This window comes from Lissotriton helveticus, chromosome 4_1 (genome assembly GCF_964261635.1).
Source record: "Lissotriton helveticus chromosome 4_1, aLisHel1.1, whole genome shotgun sequence".
Classification (NCBI taxonomy): Eukaryota; Metazoa; Chordata; class Amphibia; order Caudata; family Salamandridae; genus Lissotriton; species Lissotriton helveticus.
The window spans coordinates 1,818,652,037-1,818,679,208 of NC_136063.1; the positions used below are offsets into that span (position 1 = coordinate 1,818,652,037).

Here is a 27,172-nt window from a genome sequence, read left to right on the forward strand (position 1 = left end):
TATATCTGCTTGGTGTAATTATGAATTATAACAAAGTGGGCTTTCCAGTGGGACAAGGGGAACAAGTGGCGTCGCAAAATGCGATAAACACCGGAAAAGGCGGATGTTTTGGGGTATTTATGAACACAATGAAAGTTGTTTTCGCATGTGCAAGTTAATACAGCTTAAAATGTTACATAGAGTATACTAAAGTATAACACACCTACATACCATCGGGAAAATACCTGATAACTCCTGTTTGCAACAATAGACAATCAGGGACTTTCCTTCATACCCTTTGGGACTGGCTGATAGTAAAGGAGTTTTGGGAGAAGGAACACCACAGGTTAGAGGCGGTCACTGGAGTGGGGAGTGAGATGATCTCATCGTTGATCTTACTGGGGGTCTGGAACAACTCAGATACCACTCCGTACCAACGAAAACTGATCCATCTGGGGTACCTGCTGGCCAAAAGGGAGATAACATGTAGATGGGGATCCACCAGGACCCCGAAGATAAAAGGCTGGGAAATGAGAATGGTTTTTATTTATATACCGGAAAAAGCAATATATAAAGGAAGAAGGTGCCCTAGAAATTTGAGAAAGTATGGATAGGATGGACATGCCACAAATATATATTTGATTGGAGGGTGGGATGGGAAGAGGGGGGAAACATGATGTATATATTGTATAAGATTTGGAAAAATCAATAAAATGCCTTACAAAAAAAACAAAAAACCTACAACTTGAAAGGTGGAAAACATTAACATTAATTTAATTTAACATTATCTCTTATGGATTTTTAGATGGGGTTCCTATCTCCATTACTTTGTATGGGAGGTTTTGCAGTACCAGTGGTTTGCTATGTGTAGTGCTAGATGTCCTACAAAATTGTAAGTTACTACAAAAGTGCAGTTTGCGAATACCAAAAAGTTCTAAACATTCTCAAAAGTGTATACTTACTCAAAAGTGTAAGTTACCTTGATGAATTTGTCCCTCAGCATATAAATGAAAGATGGATGGCATATCAATGCAGAATAAAAGTTCTTCCAAAGCTTGCTGGCATAACAGAAGGGATAAAGTAGTCACTTCAGTAAAATAAAAATCTGAACTGCAAATCCCTTAAAAAATATTGTTTTTAATGATCAAATATATCTGTTAGTTATTGAAAGGACTTCATGACTTTATCTTGGAATACATCCTGAACTTACATTAATTGTTGTCATGAAAAATTCACGGTAATTCATAGCTGTTATTTGTTAGTGTTTGTGAGTGAAAATGGGGAACATGTAAATTTTACACCATATCCTCCCTATTTTAGAGAGTACCTTAAACTAGGTTTAAAAAAAATATATTTTGACTTCGCAAACTTCACTGTTGGGCATATCTTGATATTGTTCAGAAAGCAAGTTACCCACTTGCATTTCTTTGGTAGAAATCAAGATAGCTTGCTGGCTAAAATATTTGATGTGTACCGCTACCGCAGATCCTTACACAGTTGCAGAAACCATCTTTGTATACACCTGCCAGGTGGCTGCTGAGAAAGAGTAATCCATTAAAGCCTCTACACAAAGGTCTATAACCACTCGTGGATTCAAAAAAGAATATGTCTTAAGGAGGCATTGTCCATATCATTACTGTTTTGGTGGAGGGTGCCCACTCTAGAAATATTTTCTCAGTAGGCTAAAAAACAGCTAATTTAATCAAATCAAGAACTCTTTTAGATCCATCTGTTCCGCTGAAATCTTTAATCTTTCTTAAAAAGTACTGAACAACAGCACATTGAGGAGGAACTACAGATTTTGCATAAGTGAGTGATGGCACAAGGCAACTGGTAACATATTCCTTGAACCAGAAATTTAAGTAATGACAAACTCATACTTTGTACAGAAGTTTGCCCATCGCTTAAGCAAACATCTGTTCTAGCGTACTGAAAGCTCTTTCAGCTTGATCATCCAAGTAGAAACCATTTTTCATATTCTTCCTTAGGACACGAGTAATTTCCCCAATTATCACTGCAAAATTCGTAATGAATTGACTACAAAGTTAGTAAATCAAATGTAATTTTGATTATCTTCACTACTAGTAGAATGCCAATCCAAAACAGCTGATACTTTCTTCAGACCTATGGGAAGGCCAAAAGAATTTGCTCTGAATCCAAGATATCCCTGTTCTTCCTTCTCAAACTCACACTTCTCAAGTTGACAGCCTTGACAGTACCAAACCCACATGTTCAAGATGTTCAGCAAGATTATTTGAGAACAATGAAATATCATCCAAATAGAGCAAGACAAACTAATTCAAGGTATTAGATATAACAGAGTCTATGAAGGGCTGTTAGAAGCCAGGAGCACTGAACACCCTAAAAAGGATTACACTATAAAAATTCTCAGAAGGATGCGAAAAGCCATTTTTTTACATGCCTTCTTATTTGACATTCAGCTTATGATAAGTCTATCATAAGTTTAGTTTAGTAAAGACTCATACTTCATGGACTGACTCAACAAATACAGGTACAGGCACCAGACCATTTCCCTTACAGGCCACACTACAATTCAAGACTCTTCCAAACAAGCATTCCCTATGGTGCTCTGTGCTCCCATAAGTTAATATATTTAAGAGCCTCCTCAAGTATGTAAATCACTAAATGAATACAACAGCATCACAATATAATGTAAAATATCTCACCTTCGCTTCGTACCTTACACAAGTCCTTAAAGGACAATGGTTTAAAGAAATAAATGTCACATTGTTGATGTATATCTCTGTTATGTTATCACTATTTTATTTAGCTGCTAGATCTGTTTACAGTCCACAGCAATACATGGGTATGGTTTGCTCTATGTGTAAGTGTGTAAATGCACAAATGTATAAATAAATAAGCTCTATTTTCTGGCAAAACTATAAAGACTAAGGAGGGTAATCTTATTTTTCACAGGGCTTTTTAACCTCCGAGGGAAGGACATACCATACAATCCATACTTTTATGCTTATACCCTGCTGGGCATCGATTTTATCAGGTATGCTCTATATTGAAACTGTGAATTCTGCTGCAATAAACATATAAAGCCATTCTTTTGGTAACCTAAGCACAATTCCTTTTAGGGATTGCAGATACAAGCAATGTGTGTTTATGTTGTGCTTAGCAGGGGATTGTGCTGCCCAGAAATGTACTGTTACTAGGGCATTGTGGAAACTGACCTATATATGCTGATGGCTATTGTGTTCAACAGCAATACACATCTGGGACTTTGAAGAAAATAAAAATGTGGGTATAAAATGATATTTTGGAACTGTCAATCTATTCACATTAAAGTGAAATAAAATAAACTAATGGTAGATAATTGTCAGTTTTGGAAAATCGGTAAACAAATAGCACGGAGCAAACAGAAACATTACAGAAATTTGTTAATTTTGTAAGAAAGGGAATTGCACTGTAGTGAATCCTACACATCACAGTACCTTTGCCATCTGGATCACAGTCTGTGAGGTGGAAAAAATATGCAAATATACAAACAATGCTATGACCTAAAAAATCATACAATAGTAGAGGTGTCAGCAAAGGTCCTTGAGGCCAGTGGGACCTCAGCGGTACCTATCAGGTACCTAGGAAAAAGTTCCACTAAGAACTACGAAAACTTCGGTACAGAGCACACTCAGATACATGGACTACATTGTGTACTAAAGAAGCTATGGAGGGAGCAAAGGGCTTAGGAGGTGACTGTGGTATAAATACTGTCACAACAATGACATATCATTAAGAGCCATTTAAATTGTGTAAAGTACAAATGATGTACATAGAAACCATGCCATATGTATAGTATGTATCCAACCAAGGGTGCAATGACAAGAGTGAAATACATTCTGCTACATAAATTCCCAATTAGCTCAATTTCGGAATTCTACTAATTTAAATTTGAATTACCATTACCAAACACTTGCATTCTTCATATATATGTAGCCAATTGCTTGGAGTGTTATGCACAATACTCACCTATGCCTAGCAAGGGTATTATATAGTAATGTCATATTCATATTTAGTGCCTTTTGCCCGTGCTTATATTAACACCATGATTTTAAGGAAGTGCCTCTTTTGCATGATCACCCCTAATGTTTTGGACTGATGATAATGTTTTTTTAACTCTGAGAGTGCACTGAGCTCTGTTAAACAGGCAGAACTCAGTGCCAGTGCTTTAACCCTTGAAACATGTACTTCAGATCAGCTGTAAGTTTGCGTGTCCCTCGTGGACTGCAGCACTTCTTGCGTTACCATAAGAGTTACAAAGCAAAACTCCCAGACTGCCATTGCTGGCTAGAAGAGCATTTTTCGAACGCTAACTCAACTTTGCCATTCAAACTATTGGCCAAGTCCAGACCCTTTTTAAAAATATATAAGTCACCCCTAAGGCAGGCCTATTCAGGCCTAAGCATAGCGCTGTATATTAAAAAGTAGAACATGTATTTTTATATAGCCTAACAACAAAAAAACCAAATTGTCATTTTCGCTCTAGAAAGACTAGTAGCCCCACTGTTGAGGACAGGGTTACACGCCGACACCTCAGCTGTGGTCACTTCTGAATGGCAATACTAAAGTTGATGCTTCACGGTATGAAAAGAAACCCGACTTGATGCTCAAGTCAAATTTCTACACCCTACCACCCCTCAAATCCACACATCCGTGAACTTTAAAAACTCCTCACTATCCTGTGAACCTTAAACACACCTCAACATCCCTGAATTCTAGCTTTCTGGATCACTAAAAAACCCTTGCTACTTCCTAAAATCCACCAATCCCTGAGCCATGCAAACCCTGTTCTAAACATGAACTCTGCCTATCCCTAAACTGCAAAAATATCTTTCCACACCTAAACTCCATACATCCCAACCCTTAAAAACCTTCATCACCCCTAAATATTACTCACCGAGAACCCAAAAAACCCTCACTAAGCAGAAGCTAAACTACCCAATTTTTATATAATTTTGAATTTTTCCTTAAAATTATCTTTACTGTAAAATGTTACCTTCATTTTTTTGTATGTCCTGAAAACTGTTTCCATGATTTGATTTCCTCCTATGTGGTTTCTCAGTTTTCGTTTTCACATTAATTCACATACATTAGGGTAGCCCTTAAGATAGCTACACCTGTAAGGTGGGCAGAATATTGCATTCTGGAATCACTGGATGCCACACTATGGAGAAAGTCATGATCAGGCAAGAGGGTAAATCCTGAGCATGAAAGTGGCACCCCTGGCACCCATACCCTAGATCATTATAGCACTGGAGAGAGGACCACGATGGACTGCCTTGCTGTTTCCTGGATCCAGCAAAGAGAAACTGCACCAAAGAGTAGACTGCACCTGCTGATCCCTGGCCCAACAAAGAGAGGACTGTGCTTGTGGTGCCCTGCTCGAGGAAAGATTTCCCTGAGCCCCAGACAAAAAGGGTAACTCCAAGAGTCAGTTGGCAGCTTTCCTGTTCCAGCCACACGGCCACAAATGCTCAATAAGCCTGTCTTGGTCCTGACACTCAAAAGTTGCACCCAAGTCTGCTGGATCTGAAAGAGTCATTTAAGTCTAGTTTGGTCACTAAAACCGGACATTAACCTCTGTTAAAGAGAACTGCTAGTTTAGCTGTAACTGGAGACAAGCAGACCAGTAGCAACTGGTTTGTGGGGATGTACGACGTTACAACGCGTACTTTTACAACGCGTGCCGTTACTACGCAACTTTTACAACGCAAGTCGTTACAACGACTTGCGTTGGGGAGCGCTGGATAGTAAATATTTTAATTTACTATTCCAACTCCAGTCCCCGTGGATAGTAGGGAAGGAGTTGGATAGTAAATTAAACTATTTACTATCCTGGAGCGCCCCCCAGCGCAAGTCGTTGTAACGACTTGCATTGTAAAAGTTGCGTGGTAACAGTACCGCGTTGTAAAACCTTTGTTGTAAAGGTTGTTCCCCGGTTTTTGGCTGACTTCAACAGGACTTTATGGAACATCGACCACTGTGGCAAAAGTCAGACCGCTATATTTGTGGGCTGAGGGGTGGCTCCAGGAAGACCCCCGTTATCAGATCAGCCTCCTCAGCATCATTGAGCATCCTGTATCTCTTCCATCAGGACCACTCCAGTGATGTTTACTGCAGTTCACCTACCGAGCCTTTGAACTGGACTGGAGACTGCTATGACTGCAAAATAATTGTTCAGCTAAGCTTTATTGGCCTTTGTGACTTCCTGCTAGAGTTGGTCGCCCAGACCAGGCCAGATAGTAGAACTCAACTTTACAAAAGTTTTCAAAGGCTTTTTAAGTAACCTCAACAGTGGTAGTTACCAATGATTGTTTGTGATTTGAATGTGAAGCAGTGATGTATTATTTGATTAATTATATAAATCTCCAGGAAACTCAGGTGGATTTTGTTTGTTTTTTTTGCATAAAAATTCATAAAAATAAGAGCTATTTTTATAAATTGGTGTTGGTTTTTTTTGTATCATCTTTCTTTCTTGTTCAACTGTTTTGGTACTTTTAAATAGTTTACACTTGTTCCTTTGACAAAGCCCGACTGTTCGAAGCCACAGCTCAGGGTTGAGTTAAGGTTTTGCATACTAGTCTGAATGGATCCAGAACGGGTATGTGATTTTATTACCCATTGAGGTAGCACAACAACACTATATAATAATATAATAAACTGCTTCCCTCACAGTAGCTCTCAGTGATCAGCACACAACTAGAGGCTAATCCTCTAATGCTGACAAAACACATCTGCTACTCGTCTTGTCTATCACTGAATACTGTGCTGGCTAATATATGAGCCATCTCTCGTACTGAAGAGCTCTTTTGCTTACTGTTGGCCAATCAGAGGACTCTGTTCTAGTCCACTATTGCAGATCCCAACTAGCTGCACAATATTACTTCTTCTTTACATCTGACAATGACAGTTCGGCTTGGAATGATAGTACTAATCCCATGTTAGACGATTTCCCTAAGATCTCTCGCTCTAATCATGCTTTCTCAGGACCTAAAACTTTAAACAGAATTTCATGCTGGCATAGCTAGCTAAGTAGACTATGATCATGAGAAAAACCGTACAGGGACATTCAGAGCTGCCCAAAGCTACTTGCCTACCCCAGGCACATCTTCATCCACCCCACTGCTAAGCGCTGAATCCCATAACAGGATAACTGCACCTCGCTGGTCATCATGTATGGCGTAGAGACACTTCCCAAATAGGATAAAAAAATGTAAAAAAAAGAACATTCTTCTACCACACTCTACATAGCATAGCTTGCAATCGAGTTAGTGCGCCACATAAGGTAGTAAGCACTATATAAATACCGCAATACAATATAACGCACTGTAAACAGCAATACCTCATGTCTCTCCGAGTCCTTGTCGCATTGAGCTCGCATCGTAGGATGAGACCATGAATGAACTGTTCCTGTCATTGGAAAATATCACTCCACTAACAATGGCTGGTCCAGGGCAGGAATGCCACGAAAGTTCGAAAACAAAGTTGTGGGCATTAACAAATGTTTTATTAGCCAGTGCATCTTCGGAAAAGGTAATGGATTTTCTTCTATCAAGGGATAGAGTAAATCTGTTTCTAAGATGGAAATGTGACGAGGATAAAAGATTTCAAAAGTTTCTCCAGAGAGAAAAAATATTTCCCTGTAGAGTAAAAATGAGTGAAATGAAACTCATATGAGGCACTTCCCTGTGTGTAAGTGTACGCTGTACATATTTATTCATGTGGAAATGCCGCCACTTGTGAATAAATAGAAGTACACAGGGACGAACTCCTGAGAACCTGTGACTGTTTCCGCTTCCCAGGTTTACTCTTTGAAACCTTGGTAAATTCATTAAAAGCAAGAAATTTGCAGCAAAAGCTGGAGGTATCACATGCACGTACATTTACGATTGCTTTTGTGACTGAAGTCCGGAGAGTTACTTTCTTTCTGCTAATGTATTGTATTTGTGAGGTGTACCCAGGTGAGACGTGTGAGGAGCACAGAGATTACACAATTCCATTCAAATCTTCGTGAGAAAAATCTAATTGTATTTTAATCTAATCTAAATCGTGTCTGAAAGGAACAGTTTAAGGGCAGGAATAAATGAATGTTTAGCATTGTAAGGTAATGGGAGACGGGCAGTAGAGAAACTTAAACGTAAAAATAAAACTTCTCTCCCCTTAATCACATTTGGCCAATTGAAAGGTAACAGGAAAATGCTATTCAGCTCTCCCTTTATTTAGCAAGGATTTAAACACAGGCAAAGCAGTTCAAGTGAAAGTGTTGCTAAATTATTTTAACTAGATTAAAGACAGGAGGTTTTCATAAAAGATGCATTTTACAGTTTTACGTTTTTACCAGATTCAGATAGTACCTTCAGATTAGGGAGAGATGGGTGCCTGTTTGTTAAAATCATAGCCCCGCCATTTAAGAAAACGGCAAATGGGGGATAGTTCGTTAGCATACTGTGGTCGAAATGTTATTTATCTTTTTTCTTTCGTCATAGGCTGTTCGTCAATGAAAGTCGCATCACACCCCAAATTCATGAATATCTTCAGACAAACTGCACAGGACCCCTGTGTGTTCAGCTGCAAGATTATGGTCATGTTCGGGAAAGCGTGAGGGACTACACCAAAGGAAATGTTAAAGTCTGGATTGGCAAAGAATATACATCATATGGACTTTATGAAGTTATCCCAAAGGTAAATATCACCTATTATCAGTACTGCAGGAGTCGATTTTTTGTGACATCCAAACTATGGATGTGGAGGCCATCAGTTGGAAAGATGGCTGTATAATTGTATACCGCCTCTCACAATTAGAGCTGGGTGTACATTTTATGACACAATTATTGCTAAAATAAATGTTTTTAGGAAGACAAAGGCAGAAAGTTTGATGAACAACGTTTTAAAATGAAGATCTGATCTGTGATTAAGTGAAAACCATCACCAATGAGCAATATCATTACTCTGCAAGTCCTTCACTCCAAGCTTTAAAACTCCTAAATCCAGTCCCCTGGATGGACACCAACCAATCACATCACTTCTATTCATTGCACACTATTCTGACCGAATATTCTCTCTTGAGGAATATTTTTAAAGGAACCGTGTTTTTGTAATAATTTGTTCATGCTTGGCATATACTTTGTTTCATCTAAAGAATTGATGCATGCATTTCAAATCAAATCAAATCAAACAGTACTTATAAAGCGTGGCTTATCACCCATGAGGGTATCCAGGCCCTGGGCTGCAGGGTTTAGTCGAAGAACCAGGTATTGAGTTTCTTTCTGAAGTCTGTCAGTGAGGGAGATATTCGGAGGTGGAGGGGAAGGATGTTCCAGTACTTGGCGGTGAGGTGGGAAAAGAAGTGTCCTCCGCTGTGGCTATGGCGGATGCACGTTGTGTGTGCGATTCTTCAAAGCATGTGGAGGGTGTGGAAGCAGGCCGCAGAGACGGTGTTGATTTGTTGTTTCATAGTGAGTTTGCTGTCTAAGATAATGTTTAGGTTGCCGACGTGGTCTTTCGGTATAGGTGTGGGACTGAGCAGTTCACGCCACTAGGTGTTGTTCCAGATGGAGGTGTGGTTGCCAAATATCAGCTCTTCGGTTTGTCCGTGTGGAGCTTCAGGCAGTTGTCCTTCATCCAGGCTGTGACCTTTTTTATGGAGCTTTGGAAGTTGGTCTTCGATGTGGTGAGGTCTGCTGTGAGTGAGAGGACTAGCTGGGTTTCGTTGGCATAGTATATGTTAATGTCGTGGGTTCTGACTATGTCAGCTAGCAGCATCATGTAGATGTTGAAGAGGGTCGGTCAGAGAGATGAGCCTTGAGGGACGCCGCAGATGGTTCTCTTGGATTGCGAGGTGAAGGGGAGAGACGGATTGTCTGTGTGCGTCAAGTGAGGAATGATGACATCCATCTGAGTGTGTTTTTTTCATTCTGATCCGGTGCAGTTTTCGATGAGTGTGCGGTGGGAAATCGAGTAAAAGGCTGTGGAGAGGTTGAGAAGGGTCAAGGTGGCCAAATTGACTCTGTCAACTAGGGTGCGGATGTCATCTGCAGCAGTAATAAGTGCGGTCTCAGTGCTGTGGTTGACCTTAAAAGCAGATTAGGAGGAGTCTAGCAGGTTGATTTTCCCCAGATGCTTGGTGACCTGAAGATTGATTGCCTTCCTCAGGACTTTTGCTGAAAACGGGAGCTGCAAGATTGTGTGGTAGTTCTAGAGATTGCTGGGGTCTGAGGAGGGTTTCTTGAGGAGATGTCTGACCTCCGCATGTTTCCAAACATCAGAAAAGATGGCTGTGGTGATGGATTTATTGAGGAGGGTGGTGAGTTGGTGGCTTATCTTGTTGCTTCCGAGGATGAAGAAGCAGTGGGGGCATGGGTCAGGGGCTGCTCCTGAGTGGATGAAGTTCATTATGGCTGAAGTGTCGGGTGAACTGAGTTGTTTCCATGTGGTGAGTTGGTGGTCGGGACAGTCTCCGTGGGAGTGCAGAGGTTGAGGAGGTCAGCGGGTTGGGGGTCGAAGTTCTTGTATATGGTGGATATTTTATTTTGGAAGTGATCTGCAAGAGCGTTGCAGAGTTCCTGTGAGGGTGGGATTGAGTTTTCTCTGGCTGCAGGGCAGGAGAACTCTCTGATGATGGTGAAGATTTCCTTGGTCTGGTTGCCGCTGGCCTTGAAGTGGTCTGCAAGGCCCTTCTTTCTTGCATCTTTGAGTTGATGGTGGTAATTGTTGAGGGCTATTTTGAAGGTGACGCATTCTGTTACGTCTCTGCTGGTGCGCCATTTTCTTTTTAGTTGTTTGTAGCTGCGTTTCACTGCGAGGAGTTCTGGAGTGTACCAGCTGGTTTGTTTGGTGGATCTACAAGTTTTGGCTGGGTTGATGAGTGTGACTCGGTTGATGGCATTGGTGATTCAGGTGTTGAAGTTTTAACATCATAGTACCTATTGAGACTGAGACTGATCCTAAAAAAGCTTGCGAACATCGCTATCGGTATCGGAAATGGAAAAATTTCTCCCAAGACACTTTTATCAAAACACTCGAAACAGGAGGACCTCCAGGAGGTCTAGACTGTGAAACAGCATATAATCGACTACAGAACCGTATCTTAACTGCCCTAGAAAGCACTGCCCCTATTCGAAACATGAAAAAATCTAAGAATGTGAGGAAATCCACCCCGTGGTTTACTCCTGAACTCCAGATAGCTAAATCCGCCTGTAAAAAACTAGAACGGGAATGGCGTACCAACTTCTGCCCGACTATTAAAACTCAATATAAAAAAGGGCAATACGTCCCACACTGACTCTGTGGAAACGTGCAACAAAATTGCCAAATATTTTGCTGGGAAGATAACTGAAATCTATGCCAACTTTTCTGGAAATGTGACATCTGGTCATGATTTTACGGAAATTGAAGGAACTAGTCTCATAGAGTCATGTCTACAGTGTTTTTCGGTTCCCTCTCCTACAATACTCACGAACATCTGCAAAAGTATCAAATCAGGCTCCCCCCGTGATCCAGCTCCTCCTAAGGTACTAGGGGCAAGTTTAACAGTATTGGAACCATACTTTAGACATGTGCTTCAAGTCTCCTTTGCATCGGCCTGTCTTCCTGAAGAGTGGAAGAAGGCTATTGTACTCCCTATTAAAAAGAAACCCAATGTGAGCCAGGACACCCTGGAAAACTTGCGACCCATCTCTCTGCTGCCTTACCTAGCGAAAGTGGTGGAAAAAATAGCTAATAAACAACTTATGGCTCATCTGGAATCTAATAATGTTCTTCATAGCTCTCAATCTGGCTTTCGGACGGGCTACTCCACAGAGACAGCTCTTTTGAGAGCGACCGAAACTCTACGGGCAGGAGCAGATGAGGGTCACACCATGGCTCTTATTATGCTGGACCTCAGTGCCGCGTTTGACACTGTAGCACACTCCATCTTGCTACAGTGTCTAAACAAAGCCGGGGTCACCAAGGCGGCACTGGGTTGGCTGAGGGCGTTCCTCATAGACCTCTGCTTTCAGGTTCAGAGAGGTACTTACCTCTCAGATAGCATAGCCTTAGAACAGGGGGTGCCTCAGGGCTCTGCCCTGAGCCCCACCCTGTTCAATCTTTACATGGCTCCGTTGACAGATGTGGTTCAATCGTACGGCATAGAATTAGTCTCCTACGCCGACGATACCCAACTGCTTATTTCCCTGTCCCAAGCGCCCACCATAGCAGCTGCCAACTTCAAAACCTGTATGCAGGATCTTGCAGGTTGGATGAACCAACACTGCCTGAAGCTAAATGGCTCTAAAACAGAGGTTTTAGTGATAGGAGGAAAGGATGCTAGCTGGACTAAAGAATGGTGGCCACCCTGCCTTGGTCCTGTACCCACTCCTTGTAAGGAAGCAAAGAACTTGGGTATTTGGGTTGATCCAAAACTTTCTTTTGATGGTCATGTTCATAAAGTAGTAGGGAAATGCTTCGGGGTTCTGAAGACCCTTAACCGTACTCTGGACCTTCTTCCACTAGAGGCCAGGCGAACCATGACCCAAGCCCTAGTGACCTCCCGAATAGACTATGGCAATGTGCTACTTTTAGGAACAACGGAAAAGAACATCAGGAGATTGCAAGTGCTCCAAAACACGGCAGCACGACTGGTCCTCAGATTACCCAAAAGAGCAGTCTCTAAACCTACCCTGGCGGCTCTACACTGGCTTCCAATAAAAAAGAGGATCTTATTCAAAGCGCTCTTAATGTGCTATAGGATCACCTCGCACAAAGCCCCTCCTTACCTGACAGATCTAGCCATCACCTATGAGCCTAATAGATCTCTTCGCTCTAGGGGAACAGGCTTACTTAAAATCCCCCGGATAAAAAAAGCAAGAATAGGAGGCCGCTCCTTTCGTGTGTTGGCAGCCAACAAATGGAACTCTCTTCCAATGAATATCAGGCTAGCGGACACTGAAACTAAATTTAGGAAGCTCCTGAAGACCTACCTGTATACTCTCTAGTTTCCAGCCTCTCACTAGCATCTGCCTCTCTCTCCACAGCGCGGGGACACGCCGGGATGGCGTCACCATGCGCTTTATAAACCCCTTTATTATTATTATTATTATTATTATTCTTGTGTGCCCAAGAATGTGCTTGTTGATGGTTTACAGTAAACCACAACTCTTGTCAAGTGTACATTTGCACTATATAATTGAGCAAGTTTCTAAAGGGGCGAGAGACCAAATGAGTGCCACTCTGTGAAGGAGAGACATGAGTGGCAGGCAGCATCAGCGCTTCTGCACTGATGAAGCAGGAGAACAGGGCCTATGCACTTGCTCCAATGGACCCCATAGTGGGGGCTTGTGTGAAAATGTGATAATAAGGCAATAGGGCAAGACTGGTTTACTACCTGGACTGACTAAAGAAATGTTTGTTTTCATTCATAAAAACATACATTTTAGCTGTAACTATGTTTTGAGTAGAAATTATAGTACTGAGAATTTACTGGGTAAATATCACCACATGCTGCATGGGTATCCTGTCTTAAGCCTTCAGTGCCACTCGAGCTAGGCTACACCCAACTGTAGAACCTCAATCAGGCCAAACTTGGTACTAGGTTGCTTGTGTTCTGGTTCATGGAGGACCTGTAAGTTAGGAGAGAATCCCTTGGCGGAATTATTGTTACTAGGTGCATACATTGTTGAAACAACAAATTATCGCTATTTACTGTGGAACACTTAGCCAAAAAATATCCTTTGAGACTAGAGGTTATTTGTACAAATATTCTAGCTTTATTAAAAACAATTCCTATTATTAAAATTACTCAATAAAAACTAGTTGCACATGCAAGAGCAGTAAATTCATCAATACATTCAAACTGTATTCCCATAATACAATACGAAGGTTAAAAAATGAAACTAAATTTTGATCACAATGTAACTGACAAACATTCAACAGAGAGACAGGAGAAAGACAATACGATTTGTCATTAAAAGACACATCCAGTTGTAATTCAGATACAAATCCCAGGGTTGACTCTATAGTCCTTATCTCTGAGATGAGCTGTTTCCAAAGATTGTGTTATTCAAAGCGTTGACGCGTTTCGATGGTTCTAATGATTATCCATCTTTATCAAGACAAGTGATAGGTCTCTTTTGGTTGGCACAGTTGTATCTATTGTGATACAACTGTATAAAGATCTCTATTGATAGAAAAAGTGTGATAACTGATTGGATGTACATTTGAGCAATACATCTCCATTCATGTAGACACGTACACCTTTGATTTGCTTAAAATTATTTTATTTATTTGCAGGAAAAACTCTTCACTGACACATTTTCCCCAGTGATGATCACTAAAGCAGTAAAGAACAGTGAAGAGCAGGAGCTCATGAGGCAAGCCCATGTGAGTTTTGCACGCTAATTCTAAATGTTTAGCCGTGGATTGCTTTGTTTTATTGTGTGTATATATTAATGTTTGTATATAAGTATGTATTTTTAAATATATATTGTACTGAGTGTTTTCATTCAAAATGAATTATGGAAGCCTACTCGGAGTTAACACAACTTTAAACGCTTTTGGAATGTCTGCTGGATTTAAATGTTACATCAGCACCTTGTTGAAGTCGGGCACAGCGGGTGAACAGTTTTTGAAAACAGGCTGAACATTTTTGTGTCAATCTTATTGATTTTCAACATGAAGCTTATCTAGAGGCAATATCTTTTTTCATAGCATGGCATAGAAATATTTGTACTCACTAACTCGCCCGCCCACTAATTCATGCACTAATAATCAGAGGAATTATAGGCCTACTGTTATGTTGGAATCTTACCTGTGTAAGTTTCAGTGCACGCTCTGTTTGTGTTCTTTATTCCTTTCCCGAAGGTTAGGCGGACGCCACTCAATTGTTGGCAGTTGTTCTGCGCTGTCGAGGTGGTCGGATGCCAGGTTGCTTCCTTCCATTAAACTTGACTAAAAAAGGTTCCAGTTGTTGGATTGACTTCTTTCCTGCACCATGAAGCAACACAACATTTTTGGCGACGGATTCCATGAAGCAACACAACACCTACCCTGGCTAAGGACAGCAGTCTGTACAATTTGCATAACATGATTAGCTGGCTGGAGAATATGTCTGAAAGATTCAATCCCCTTGCTTTTCTCCCAACGCTTTTGATTTCTCAGCACTTTATTGCCCCATTTCACCCGGTCCATTAATACATCGTTTACTATTGGGTACACTTGGTGTCCCCATGCATATCATACTCTGGCAGATTTATACCCGCTTTTCTTTTCACCAGTCTCATATCTGTAGTCTTAGGAGTACTAGTAGTATGATATTGCGTTTTGAGTCATTCAGCTATATTGAGCCATCTTGAGAATCTGCTGTACACATTATGATGCACACCCCAAAATGAACCATTTTCCAAACACTATAAGCACTATGGAATGGTATCCTCCTGATAACGAGAGGAATGGAATTTATTGACCCCTGCGCCAAGTGCCGACTTTAGTGCTGGTGGTGCCCATTGTAGCAATTTTTGGGATGTCCCCCTCCCCATGACCCACTTCACCACGGATTGCCTCTCTACCACTCTCCACAGTCCCTCTCTTTCATGCATTTCTTTTGTTTGCATCACTTATACCAGTGTAGAGTGTCAGAGCACTTTACATCACATACACATTATACAGAGACAATTAGTCATACATGTGTAAATCAGTCCACTGGCGTAACAAAACTTGAGGGGCCCCCTTTGGATTCAATCAGGGGCTCTCCGGCCAGAGTATTGTGCTGAGGGAGCCCTCTGGAGCTTCCCCGCCACACCTCGGGGGCTGCAGGGGCCTGTGTTACCCCACTGAATCAGTCTATAAGAAACGTTACATAAGACAATGAGGGTTACAAGGTGTGGGAATCACATCATCCATTCTAATAGGCAGTATATTATAAGAGTGTTTGGTCTGGAGAAGCACAAACTCAGTATTTAAAACGTACCACAGTGGTTGGGTTTGGCTTCACTAATAATGTATGTCTCCCCCTCACCCCCCTCACCCCCACAAAATAAATATGTTTTAGCAACTTTAGAATAATTAAAGACAGGAGGGAAAACACAACGTTCAACCTCACACCATGCAGTTTGAATTCATCACTTCGATGACATTTCATAGGTCACTTTGCTACATTAGGATTGTAACTTATGAACTGCAAGTAACAAGGATCACTGTAACAAAAGTAGTTTATCAGTGAGCTAGCCACATAAAATATAGTTCCATCATCTGCATATTACATGGTCTTTGTAGGAGGCATATTACCCCTCTGCACAACTTATGATGAGTCAAAACTGTCACTAGACAAAATTCCGATCTCTCTCCAGCAGGAAAATTAATCACCAGTGTTATCTTGACATTTTTATTGTTTCAGGAATACTGTTTGACATACAAGGAACTCTGAAGCAGGTGCTTTTAAACCCTTACCCACTCACCCACCCTCCGACCCCCGAGTTCAGCGTCAGGTGAGGCTGTACTGGTCACACCATCCTAAAGCCGGCCCTGCCTGCACCATCCCCTCTTTGTGCAGGGGTCGGAATTCTGAGTTGTGAGAATTTATTGTCCTTAGTAATTACTGGTGCAATAAAGGCAACATTCTTTGTTACCTTTCAGCTCACCAAACCCATAGGAATTAAAAAGGGGGAAAGGGTATGGTATTTAGCTTGGTGCAGCAAGCAACAAAACATACAGATTCTATCCCAAAATCTCAGAACATGCAAATGATCGAACATGATACATTCAGAACTCGAGGGAGTCCAATTTTATTGGGCGGGATAAATAGCAATTTTCTCTGGAGCACTCATAGTCAAGACATAGTGTTTGGGGGGGGGAAAGGAAGTGTGGTGTCCGTTTTCTAAAAATGAGTGTAAAGGAACATCCGAGTCATATCTGGCAATGTTTAACTGATGTAAGTAGTGATTCTACTGTCAAAGTAAGATGAAACCTCCACACCCAGTAAATGCTCCACCCTCCTCTGCACAATTTATCAGCTATAGATTTGATGCTTAGAGCCAGTTAAGGCTCTGATTCTGATTAGGTCGGAAAACTGCAAGATAATGATCACACCTGATAATAAAAATTCCTGTGCAAACATCTGTTTCCACAGGGATTGGGACTAACCCCCACACTCGCAATCAGGGCCTTATACATATTTACTTCAGTTTATGGCTATCAATCCTACACCAAATTAGGTGGTTATAAAATGAAAAAGTTCAAAAGAGATTTGGTTGCTGAATTCATTATTTTAAATATTGCCCTAGCTCTTCAACAGTACTATGATAAAACTCCAAAAGGATATCTAAGGGTAAGCCTCTCTGAAGTTATTTGACCTTATTTAGCTGATCCAGCTAAAAAGTAAAAACCGTATTCCATCGCTGGCCCTGGGTACATGAAGTATCATATATTTAGGACTTATAGGTAAATTAAATGTGCTAACTAGATGTATCCCAATTTCCGCATATTTTAAAGGAGAGCACAACACTTTTACTGGTTAGCAATAGTAAATTGTGTAGAGTCCTGATCCAACAAAAACTGTTCAGGCAAATATGTGGGGGAGTACCACGCAAAAGATGGTAATTTCCAACACTATGGTTCTTCACTGTACATGTGCTTTCAAGAAGCCTTCTCATCATCACAGATGCATGACCTCGAATCCACTCTGCAATTCTCAAACAAATATGCACAACCAGAGAACTCTAATCACCATGCATGTGCGTGAAAAGATTTCACTAAGGAGCTTGCATCCTTGAATGCACTGCAATTCCCAAATGTGCACGTATAGTCTCAAATTACAGTTCCCGAATAAGCAGGGGTGTTCATGACTCCAGCATGGGCATGACTAGTGAGCCCTTTGAGCATAACTAATTTAGGCTCTGGCCCCTGCATCCCTTGCACCTCAGCAGAGGGCCAGGCCGAAGGCTAAACCCATTCTCTGAGGGACTGCTAAGCACAGCAAAGTAGTCTCAGGCCCCTGCCTCATTTCCCTCCAGAGTAGAGACGCTGAGTGTGATCCCCAAATTTAGTCCAGTGGACTGTGAGCAACAATATCCTTGAGTGACTTCAAGGAGGTCATCAATGATTTCAATGGTGATATATTTGATATCACCCTTGCTGCCATCGATAATGTTGGTTGGGAGCCATCTGTGACACCACGTGTAAGGCTGTGGTTGATGCTTTTGACATTGTGGTTGATGCTTTTGACAGAGGTATACATGCGTTGCTCACATAACTGATGACATTTCATTTTTTAGGTTTTGCATCAATTTCTATGTTTTTTCTTTCTCTAAGTAAATATATTGGCAATGCATTAAAAAAAAACGAAAAGTGCTTATAATCCTAACACTTAAACACACCAAACTAAACTTGCATGAAGTCGATTGCAAACTAGCGGTTATATAATGTATTAAATATTGCTATAACTAAATCTCAGAAAATTGCTTATATGAATAAGCAATGAACCCCGGTAAGAAATTGGATTACAGGTTGAGGGGGGTGAAACTCTGCTCAAACAAGAACCACAATCCTCATAAGAGTGAAGTCACAAGCAAACCCTAAATTAACCTGTGCTCAATCCTCGGGTAGCTTGGCACAGACCAGTCAGGCTTAACTCAGAGGCAATGTGTAAAGTATTTGAGCAACACTTCAAACATTAACAAAATTAAAACACTGCACAAAAAGGATCCCACACCAAAGTAGACAAATGGAGTAGATAGAAAAAATGATCAAAACGACAAAAATCCAATCAATAGAACCAGAAATATGTAGGTTTAAAGATTTAGGTGAAAATTGGGCCAAAAAGCACAAAGCACCAACTATAGATTTCTGGTAGTGCTAGACCAGGACAAAGTCACAAGTTCAGGCCGATCGTGATGAAGCAATGGCCGGCTAAGGGGTCCCAGTTAAGCCCACTGAACATGAGTAACTTAAATCCTGGTTGCAGAGCATTGCAAGACCCCGTGCTGAGAATGCATCGTGCAGCTGAGGTGATGCATTGGTTCCAATGAGCAGCAAAGCTGCGATTTAAGGTTCTGCATCATTGTTGAGGATCCCATTGACTAGGGCTTCTGATGCAATACGAAGTCCAGCATCAAGGATGTGTCGCAAAGTTGAGGCGATATTTCTGTTCCGAGGAGTAGCAAAGCTGCGATGTAAGGTTCTGCTTCATTGTTGAGGATCTCATCGACTAAGGCTTGCGATGCGAAGTCCAGCATCAAGGATGCGTCGCACAGTTGAGGCGATGCGTCAGTTCCGAGTAGCTGCAAGGCTGCAATGCAAGAGCCTGTGTCGTCGTCGAGGCTACCACCAACGAGAGATTGCTAATGCGAGGGCCTGCTTTGAGGAGGCATCTAGCAGCGGCGGTTCCGATGTGTGCTGGGAAGTTGATGCATAGTCCTTGTGCTGGGAGAATCCTCACAGCAGTGGTGATACGTCCGTTCTGCTCTGGGTTGCGCTGTGCAGCAGAGGAGATGCTTAGGGTCTGCTAGATCAACAGATGGGCTTGGAAAACACCTTCAGGCCCACTTCCAAGAGTCCAAGACTGCAGTGTCCAGTTGCTGGGTTCATGGTTGTTGGAGCCTTTTGTCCCTGAGGCTCTGGTCAGGAAGCCAGCCAACTAGCTCTTGGAGTCCCTCTTGCGTCCTGGGTTCAACAGATGCAGGTCGACTCCTTCTCACCCAGGCAAGAGGGCAGCTGGCAGCAGATCGGCACAGGAGGGCAGCAGTCCTTCAGCGCAGCAGAGTGTCAGCTCTTTCAGTAGCACAGCAATCCTTCTTCCTGGCAGAGTCCGTAGGTCTTGAAGTTTACTGAAGAGCTGGTGTCTGAGGTCCAATATTTATACCAGGTGCCTCCGTGGAAGTGGATAAAGCTTCAAGAGGTTTTCATGTGAAGGTCACAGGTTCCCTGCCTCTCCTGGCCTGGCAGCCCTTTGTGTGGAGGCAGGACACAGGGTATTCAGACATGAACTGCTTACCAGTTCTCATTTGGAAGATAAAGCTTATTAAATGAAATACAGCAACTCCTATGTTATCCTATGTGAGAGGTAGGCCATGCAGTAGTGAAAAATGAATTTAAGAGTTTTTCACTACCAGGACATGTAAAACTTAAAAATACATGCTCATCTTTTCAAATAAACTGCACCCTGCCCTCTGTACTTTCCAGGGCCTACCCTAGGGGGAACAAATATGTATTAAAAAGGTAGGTTTGGGCCTGGCAAAAGTTTATTTTGCCAGATAAAAATGACAACTTAAAACTGTACACATAGGCTACAATGGCAGACCTGAAAAGTTTAGAGGGCTACTCAAGTGGGTGACACAATCAGTGCTGCAGGCTCACTAGTAACATTTCAATTACAGGCCCTGGGCACAAGTTGTGACACTTTACTAGTGAGTTACTAGTAAATCAATATGTCAATTGGGTGTAAGCTAATTCTACCCTGTTTTAGGAAGTGAGCACAAGCATTTACTACTGGATAGCAGCGGTAAATTGTGCAGAGTCTTAAGGCCAGCAAACATTAGATCAGCAGAAATAGGAGGGGTGAAGGCAAAAAGTTTGGAGGAAACCACCCTAAGGCTGACATTTCTAACAACCACTAACTGTTAAATATAACTCCTTCTATAGGCCACAAAGTATATATTCATAGGGTCTGATTCGAAAACCTTTTTTAGATGTTGATCGTCTATCAATGGTGGTTTACTCATCGGTTGTAACTAGATTTCTTTTTTTGGGGGGCTTTTTGGACATCCCAAAGAGGAGTCCTGAAAATTCAAGCATGCCATAGATTGCCATGCAGATTCTTCACCCTGCATGCAAATTCCTGAAATGGAAAGCACATTAAATTTTAAGCATTAGCATTTAAAGCTCTCTTTTTTATTTAAAGAGAAAATAATTGTTCCTGTGAAGAAACCTCTTTTGCCTTCATCTGCATGCAATCTGAGGGTCTTCTTTTCCCTATTACAGGCTGAAAATGTACTTAACCCTGTAGAAATCTACTCAATCTATAGATGTAAATCCATCAAGAGTGGCATTCTGAGATTTATTGAACTGTTTTGGTAATCTACCCCATTGTGTCTGTTTAATGTATTTATTTTTCTTTTCTTAATTGATTATTCTGAATATTGTAAAAAACCTAAACATGGAACCCCAACTCTAGCTGTCCTGAGAAATTATGTCATAGTTGACGAATCACCTTATCACCTGCCTCAGCCTTGACATCTTTATCTGTAAAATAAAGTGGAAGTGCAGGGTAGAATGTCACTTTGCAGTGGTGTATGTTGTTCAAGAAATGGATTCATTTTACATTCCTTCGTATAGATAGGTACTGGAGTACAGAAAACCTGATATCCATCCAGGGGATAAGAATTAGCTATCTTTGTTGAACAATATACTAAAAGTCAGATTTTTTTTTAAAGGAGGAGTGTGTCATATAGAGGACAACAGGGAGATGGGATTCTGTTACAAAGTACACTGGATCCAATTTAAGTAAGAATTCTTTAATGGCATTGAGGAGCTGCAGGCAGCATGACCACAGCTCTAGTCTTAAACAGTAACTGAACAATCTTGAAGGAATACATTCTTAATGCCATCAGGTAGATCTTACTGACATAGAGCAATTCCATGAACAAGATTACGTCATATAAATTCTAATAAAGAATGAAAAACCAACACTTCCCCCTTTCTTCTTGAGAGGAAAAAGCACCCACAAAAATGAAGGAAAATGAAAAGAGGAAAGAAAAAAATAATTTAAAATAATTTAAAAAAAATCTAAATAGCATTTATTTATTACTGACAATGTAATCCTTCAACCAAAACTGAACCATCCTTTTCCTCAACGAATGACAAGAAACATTCTCATCAAGTGTAGCTGTAGAGGAGGATGGCTCTTGAGATAGCTGTAAATTGTTAGGCATGTCACCACTGGTAGGAGTAGTAGAAACAACATCAAAAGTTTCATTAGTGTTGCTGCTACTGCAAGGAGTAGCTGAATCAAGGTTGACACGACTGTCCTCTGAAACAACCTCACCAGCAACATCACCATTGAGGTAATCAGAAATCCAATCATAATCAACAATCTATTCAGAAGGAAAAGAGTGGCTCCTAGCAATTCTGTTTAAATTCCAAACTTTTCCATCACTTACTCTCACAGCATTTAGTAACAGTTCAATCACTTGAATTGGTTCAGAAAAGGGGCTTTGACTCTTAGGAACCCAACCTGGTTTCTTGATATGTACCCAGTCTCCGATACCTATAACAGGTGTTTTGGTACCATGTGTTGCATCATAGTACGCTTTGCTTTTATTGTGCATAAACTCCATGCAAGCACACACTCCACTTTTGTGCCAGGGCTGAGCTTCAGAGGAAACTAACCAGGCAGGAGTGAATTTAGAACGAGGATTACAACCTCTCATGAGTACAAAAGGAGAGAATCCCATGGCATCATTGCACGTGACACGGTAAGCCCAAATGGTCTTACCGACTTGAGTAGACCAGTCAAGGTTACTGTTGAACACTAACTGAATGGTGCTTTTTTGGACCCTTTTCAATCTTTCCACCATTCCATTACCACTCGGGTTGTAGAGAGAAGTGGTTTTGTGGGTGATACCACGTTTCTTAAAGTAAGTTTTAGCTTTAACAGACAAAAATTGTACATTATTATCACTGAAAATGCATGAAGGATTACCTTCAGCGACAAAGGTTTCATCTAGAAACCGTAAAACCGAATCAAAAGCTGGCCAAACATATGTACAGTTCTTTTCAAGAAGCTTGCCATTGTTAAATGTTTTTTCTGCAAAGTTGGGCACATACTTAGAACAAAATTCAGCCATACCTAAAAAGGAATGAACATCATCCTTACTGGTAGGTGCAGGAGCTCCTGAAATGGCCGAAACAAGGGTAGGTTTTGGTCATACTCTTCAATGATATGACCCAAATATCATTGACAGACAGACAGTCTTTGTGCAAATTTGCACTTGGAATGTTCTACAGTAAGTCCCTTATCTTCTAGAATGCTTAAAACTCTTTTTAACCTTGAAGCATGCTCCTCCTCACTGGCACCAAAAACAAGAATACAGTTTTGAAAAAAAGTGACGCCACGTTCTTTGTTGAAAAGTTGGACCATTAAGCGCTGATAAACAGCGGCAGCCGAAGCTAACCCGAATGGCATGCGCTTATATTGAAAACACCCAAAGGGGGTGACAAAAGAAGTAAATTTCATGGTTCAGGGGACAGAGAGATCTGGTGGTATACAGACGACAAATCTATCATGGAGAACCATTTCGCATTATTAAGACATGTAACCATTTCATTTATTTTGGGTAACAGAAATTTGTCTACCACAATATTATTATTCAAATGCCTCAAATCCACACAGAACCTAATGTTACCGTTGCTCCGTCTGGCCACTACAATTAGAGAACCCAATCAGAAGTTTCAATAGGCTCAATGATGGTAGCAGAAACCAGTTTATCCAACTCTTTTGAGACCTCATTCCTCATTAATATAGGGATATTAGGGCATTGATGTACTTTGGGAGAAGCATCTTGCTTGAAAATAATTTTATGCTCAAACCCCTGGAGATTCCCTAAAACTTTGCTAAAAACTCTGGGAAACTGGGATAATATTTGAGCACCTACAGTACTTCCTTTATCAACCACAATAACCTGTTCATTACTGTTGGGGTCAAAGATAATATGTAATTGTTTTTGGTCAAACCATCCTAAAACAAGCGAACCAGTTTTAGCAATGTACAATTTGCCTCTGCATTCTCTCCCCTTAAACCTGAAAGTGACCCAACGAAATTCAAGAAGGTCGATGGACTCGCCTCCATATCCTTCAGGTCGTATATCAGGCTATAACAACTGGCCTTTCACAAAAGATGATTGCCAAAGTTCGTTAATAATGGTATAAGGGGAGCCTGAGTCGGCATAAATTCTAATTTCTACACTGCCTATTTCCATCAAACATACAGGTTTCTTTTTACAAGATTCATCGCAAATATTGAGCACTAAGTTGTCACGTACATTCATTACCATTCCACCAACCTCCCCAATGGTCTCCTCAGTTTCATCATTTGCAGTGTAATCATTTTCTGTTTCATTCGTATTAGATACAAATCTTACATTGGTTCGTCTTCTATTACAAACCTTGGCAAAATGGCCTTTGATACCACAATTTGTACCCTTATACTTGATAGCAAGGCAAGTTTTACTATAGGCCAAATGCTCCAAACTAACGCATCTGTAACATTTAGGCTGACATTTTGGTTTAGGTTTGTCTTTAACCGAAGGAAAAACTTTCTTTCTTTCATTTGGAACACTCACTTTACCCACCACTTCACTAGCATTGTGGGCCTGTTAAAGGACATTGTCACATCTACCAGAAATCTCTGCCTTTTGAACAATGGTGAGGACATCATCCAAAGGCGCATCGACATTTACCCAAAGTCTGTCCTGTTTAACAGTGTTGCTAGTATGCAGAACTACCTGATCTCTTATCAAGTCATCTTGTATAACAGCAAACTTACAATCAAGTGCCAACATTTTAAGATCAGAAACATACTGATCAACAGTCTCATTCTTAATCTGTTTCTTTGAAAAAAATGTATATCTGGTTATGCCAATACAAACTTTTGGTGTAAAGTACGGGTCCAAGTGGAGGAGGGCTAAAGCGTATGCATTTAAATCACCTGGAAAGCAAGGTTTAGTCATATCATTATATACTTTTAAACCAATAGGGCCTAAAGAATGTCACAATAGTCTTTTCCTTTGAGCAGCAGACATTTTGCCATCCTCATCCAAGGCTTCAAAGTAATTTTGGAAGTAAGCCTTTAATTCCAATCACTTTAAAGCAGGCTCCGCACCGGAAATCAAAAAGGGTTGGAGAGGGTTAATATTGTAGCTTTGGTGGCTCATAGCGTGTGTCCGCACTTCACCTTGAAGGACTAGTTCACGTTATTTCACCACACTGAGTAATGCAAATAAAACAAGTAGAAACTCTTACCCAGAATGAGCAAAAGTGTAATTAATGGATGAATTAATTACACCCTGGAAATGCTGTTAGACCTTCAAGTAAGCAGGAAGTAATTCCGGAAGAAAAGCTGTTCTGAACTCCGATCTCCGATGAAGTTGACAGAAACCAAAAATGGCCGCTGCATGGGGTCACGTAGCGTGACCTGCGTAGAAAGTGACGACAAGGAAGCTTCCGAGTAAGGGAAACGTCACAGGAGCAAAGCAGAATGACCTCAGAGTACTGGAGACATCAGAGGTTCTGTAGTATGAAGGCAACGCGCAGGGATCTGGAGCCAGATGGAAGCATGAGCAGGAGTGCACGAGCAGCGGCAGTTGAAGCAGCAAAGTTCAATATTGACGTTAAAGTCACATTTAAGTCAAAATATGCCAAATAAAGGGGCCTATTAGGATGGCGGACGCACCTGCGTCCGTCCGCAGGGGCAGCGGCAGTCGCTCCGGTGCAATTAGGATGTGACCGCCACTCTGGCGGTCACATCCCGTATCTTTAACCTTGCGGCGGGTGCTGCTTGAAGCAGCACCCGCTGCAAGGTTAAAAATGCATGTTTTACATTTACATGCACAAAGCGACAGGCACCGCGCTGTGCCTGCCGCTTTGTGCATGTAAATGCTGGGGGGTACCATAGGTACCCCCCATGTGCACCCCCCACCCCCGACACCCTGGGGGTCTGCAACGGGCCCCCAAACACCAAAGACCACATGTTTTTCCACGGCGGAAAAGCCGCCGCGGAAAAACATGTTTTCTGCCCCATCCTAATATGGCTGGGGGTGTCTGATAGACACCGCCACCATATTAGAGCTTTTCCGCCACGGTCGGAAGGCGACCGCGGCGGAAAAGCGGCAGACGGTCTTCCCGTTCGCCGATGACCCCCCCAGCCATCCTAATCTGGCGAGGGGTCTTTGTAGGCACCGCAGCGGTGAATCCGCATCCTCCGGGCCGGCGATGGCTTCCACCGGCCCGGAGGATGGGGATTCACCGCAATCCTAATCGGCCCCAAAGTTGTAAATATGCTGCGCAGCCACTTACTCTCTCAATAGCACTGACCTTCAATGTCAGAATCCAGAAATTAAACGTTGAAAGAGATTGATGTAGAAATGAAAGAGATTCATGTTCAAATCCCAAAATGTAGAAATCCGGAATCTGACAATGGATCCAATTTACTTAAGAATCCTTTAGTGACATTGAGGAGCTGCAGGCAGCATAGTCTTAAACTGTAACTGAACAATCTTGAAGGAATACATTCTTAATGACATCAGGTAATTCTTAATGGCCTAGAGCAATTCCATGACCCAAGATTACATCATATAAATTCTAATAAAGAATGAGAACACAATAGATTCTCCAAGAATCACTTCTGCTCAAAACTTGGTTAACTGCCTCATTTAGAAGTGGGGAACTGCCTTCCTTCTGGTGGCACAGCCGTAGCTAACTCTGCCATTGGAAATCCTTTCTGAACGAAAGCCTGAAATAGTACTGCCAAATCCATGAAATCGGAAGGCCTGTCCCATTCTGTTGTATCTTAGTAATTGGTTGCCATCTCCACTGGATTCTAGATTGTGGATTCCAGTGGCAGAGAGCAGGTGGTTGCTGAAGTGAGAGGAGCAACAGGGATTGTTGCTTTGTACTTAATAAATCTGGCAACCTACACTTCCTATGTCCTGGCGTCTTAAAACATTAATTCTCAGGCTTCTGATACCACATAGTGGTCTCAGGCCGGAAAATAACAATGTGCTCTAGTTCATCAAGGTCATTGCTTTTTCAGTTTTCCAAATCAACTCGCATCCATTTATGGGGTAAATTATTTAAAACTGAAAGAAAAATGCTGGGTGCTCAGTGATTCTGCAATGTTGCTGTGTACTGGCGAGTGGACCGTATTCAGCATTAATATGTGGCAAACGTACTCCTGCCATGTTGGTGGTAGCATATTCAATTAAAAATCACCAGCTCTGCAGCAAGAACATGAACAGTGGTGGCTGTGCTGTGAATGGGATGGTGGAGGGTGCCTGAGCCACCCTAGTGGCTTGGTGGTCGTCTCCCTTAGGTTCCAAGTAACATTTATTTGGTTTGATGGTGCAATTTTGTATTAGTATGTTTCCTAACTGTTGCAACAACATTTTAGATTCCCTTGTTTGAAATGTAAGATCAAAATAGGCAT

The 27,172-nt window shown here is 41.5% G+C and overlaps 1 protein-coding gene across 1 annotated transcript in view; it reads left to right on the top strand.

Moving 5' to 3' along the window:
• Positions 1-27,172, top strand: part of XPNPEP2 (X-prolyl aminopeptidase 2) — a 472,549-nt gene that overhangs the window by 185,495 nt on the left and 259,882 nt on the right. Inside the window, exons 9-11 of the mRNA XM_078688442.1 lie at positions 2,917-2,998; positions 8,490-8,685; positions 14,272-14,361. Coding sequence (XP_078544568.1) covers positions 2,917-2,998; positions 8,490-8,685; positions 14,272-14,361 — 368 coding nt within the window. The remainder of the gene's footprint in view (positions 1-2,916; positions 2,999-8,489; positions 8,686-14,271; positions 14,362-27,172) is intronic.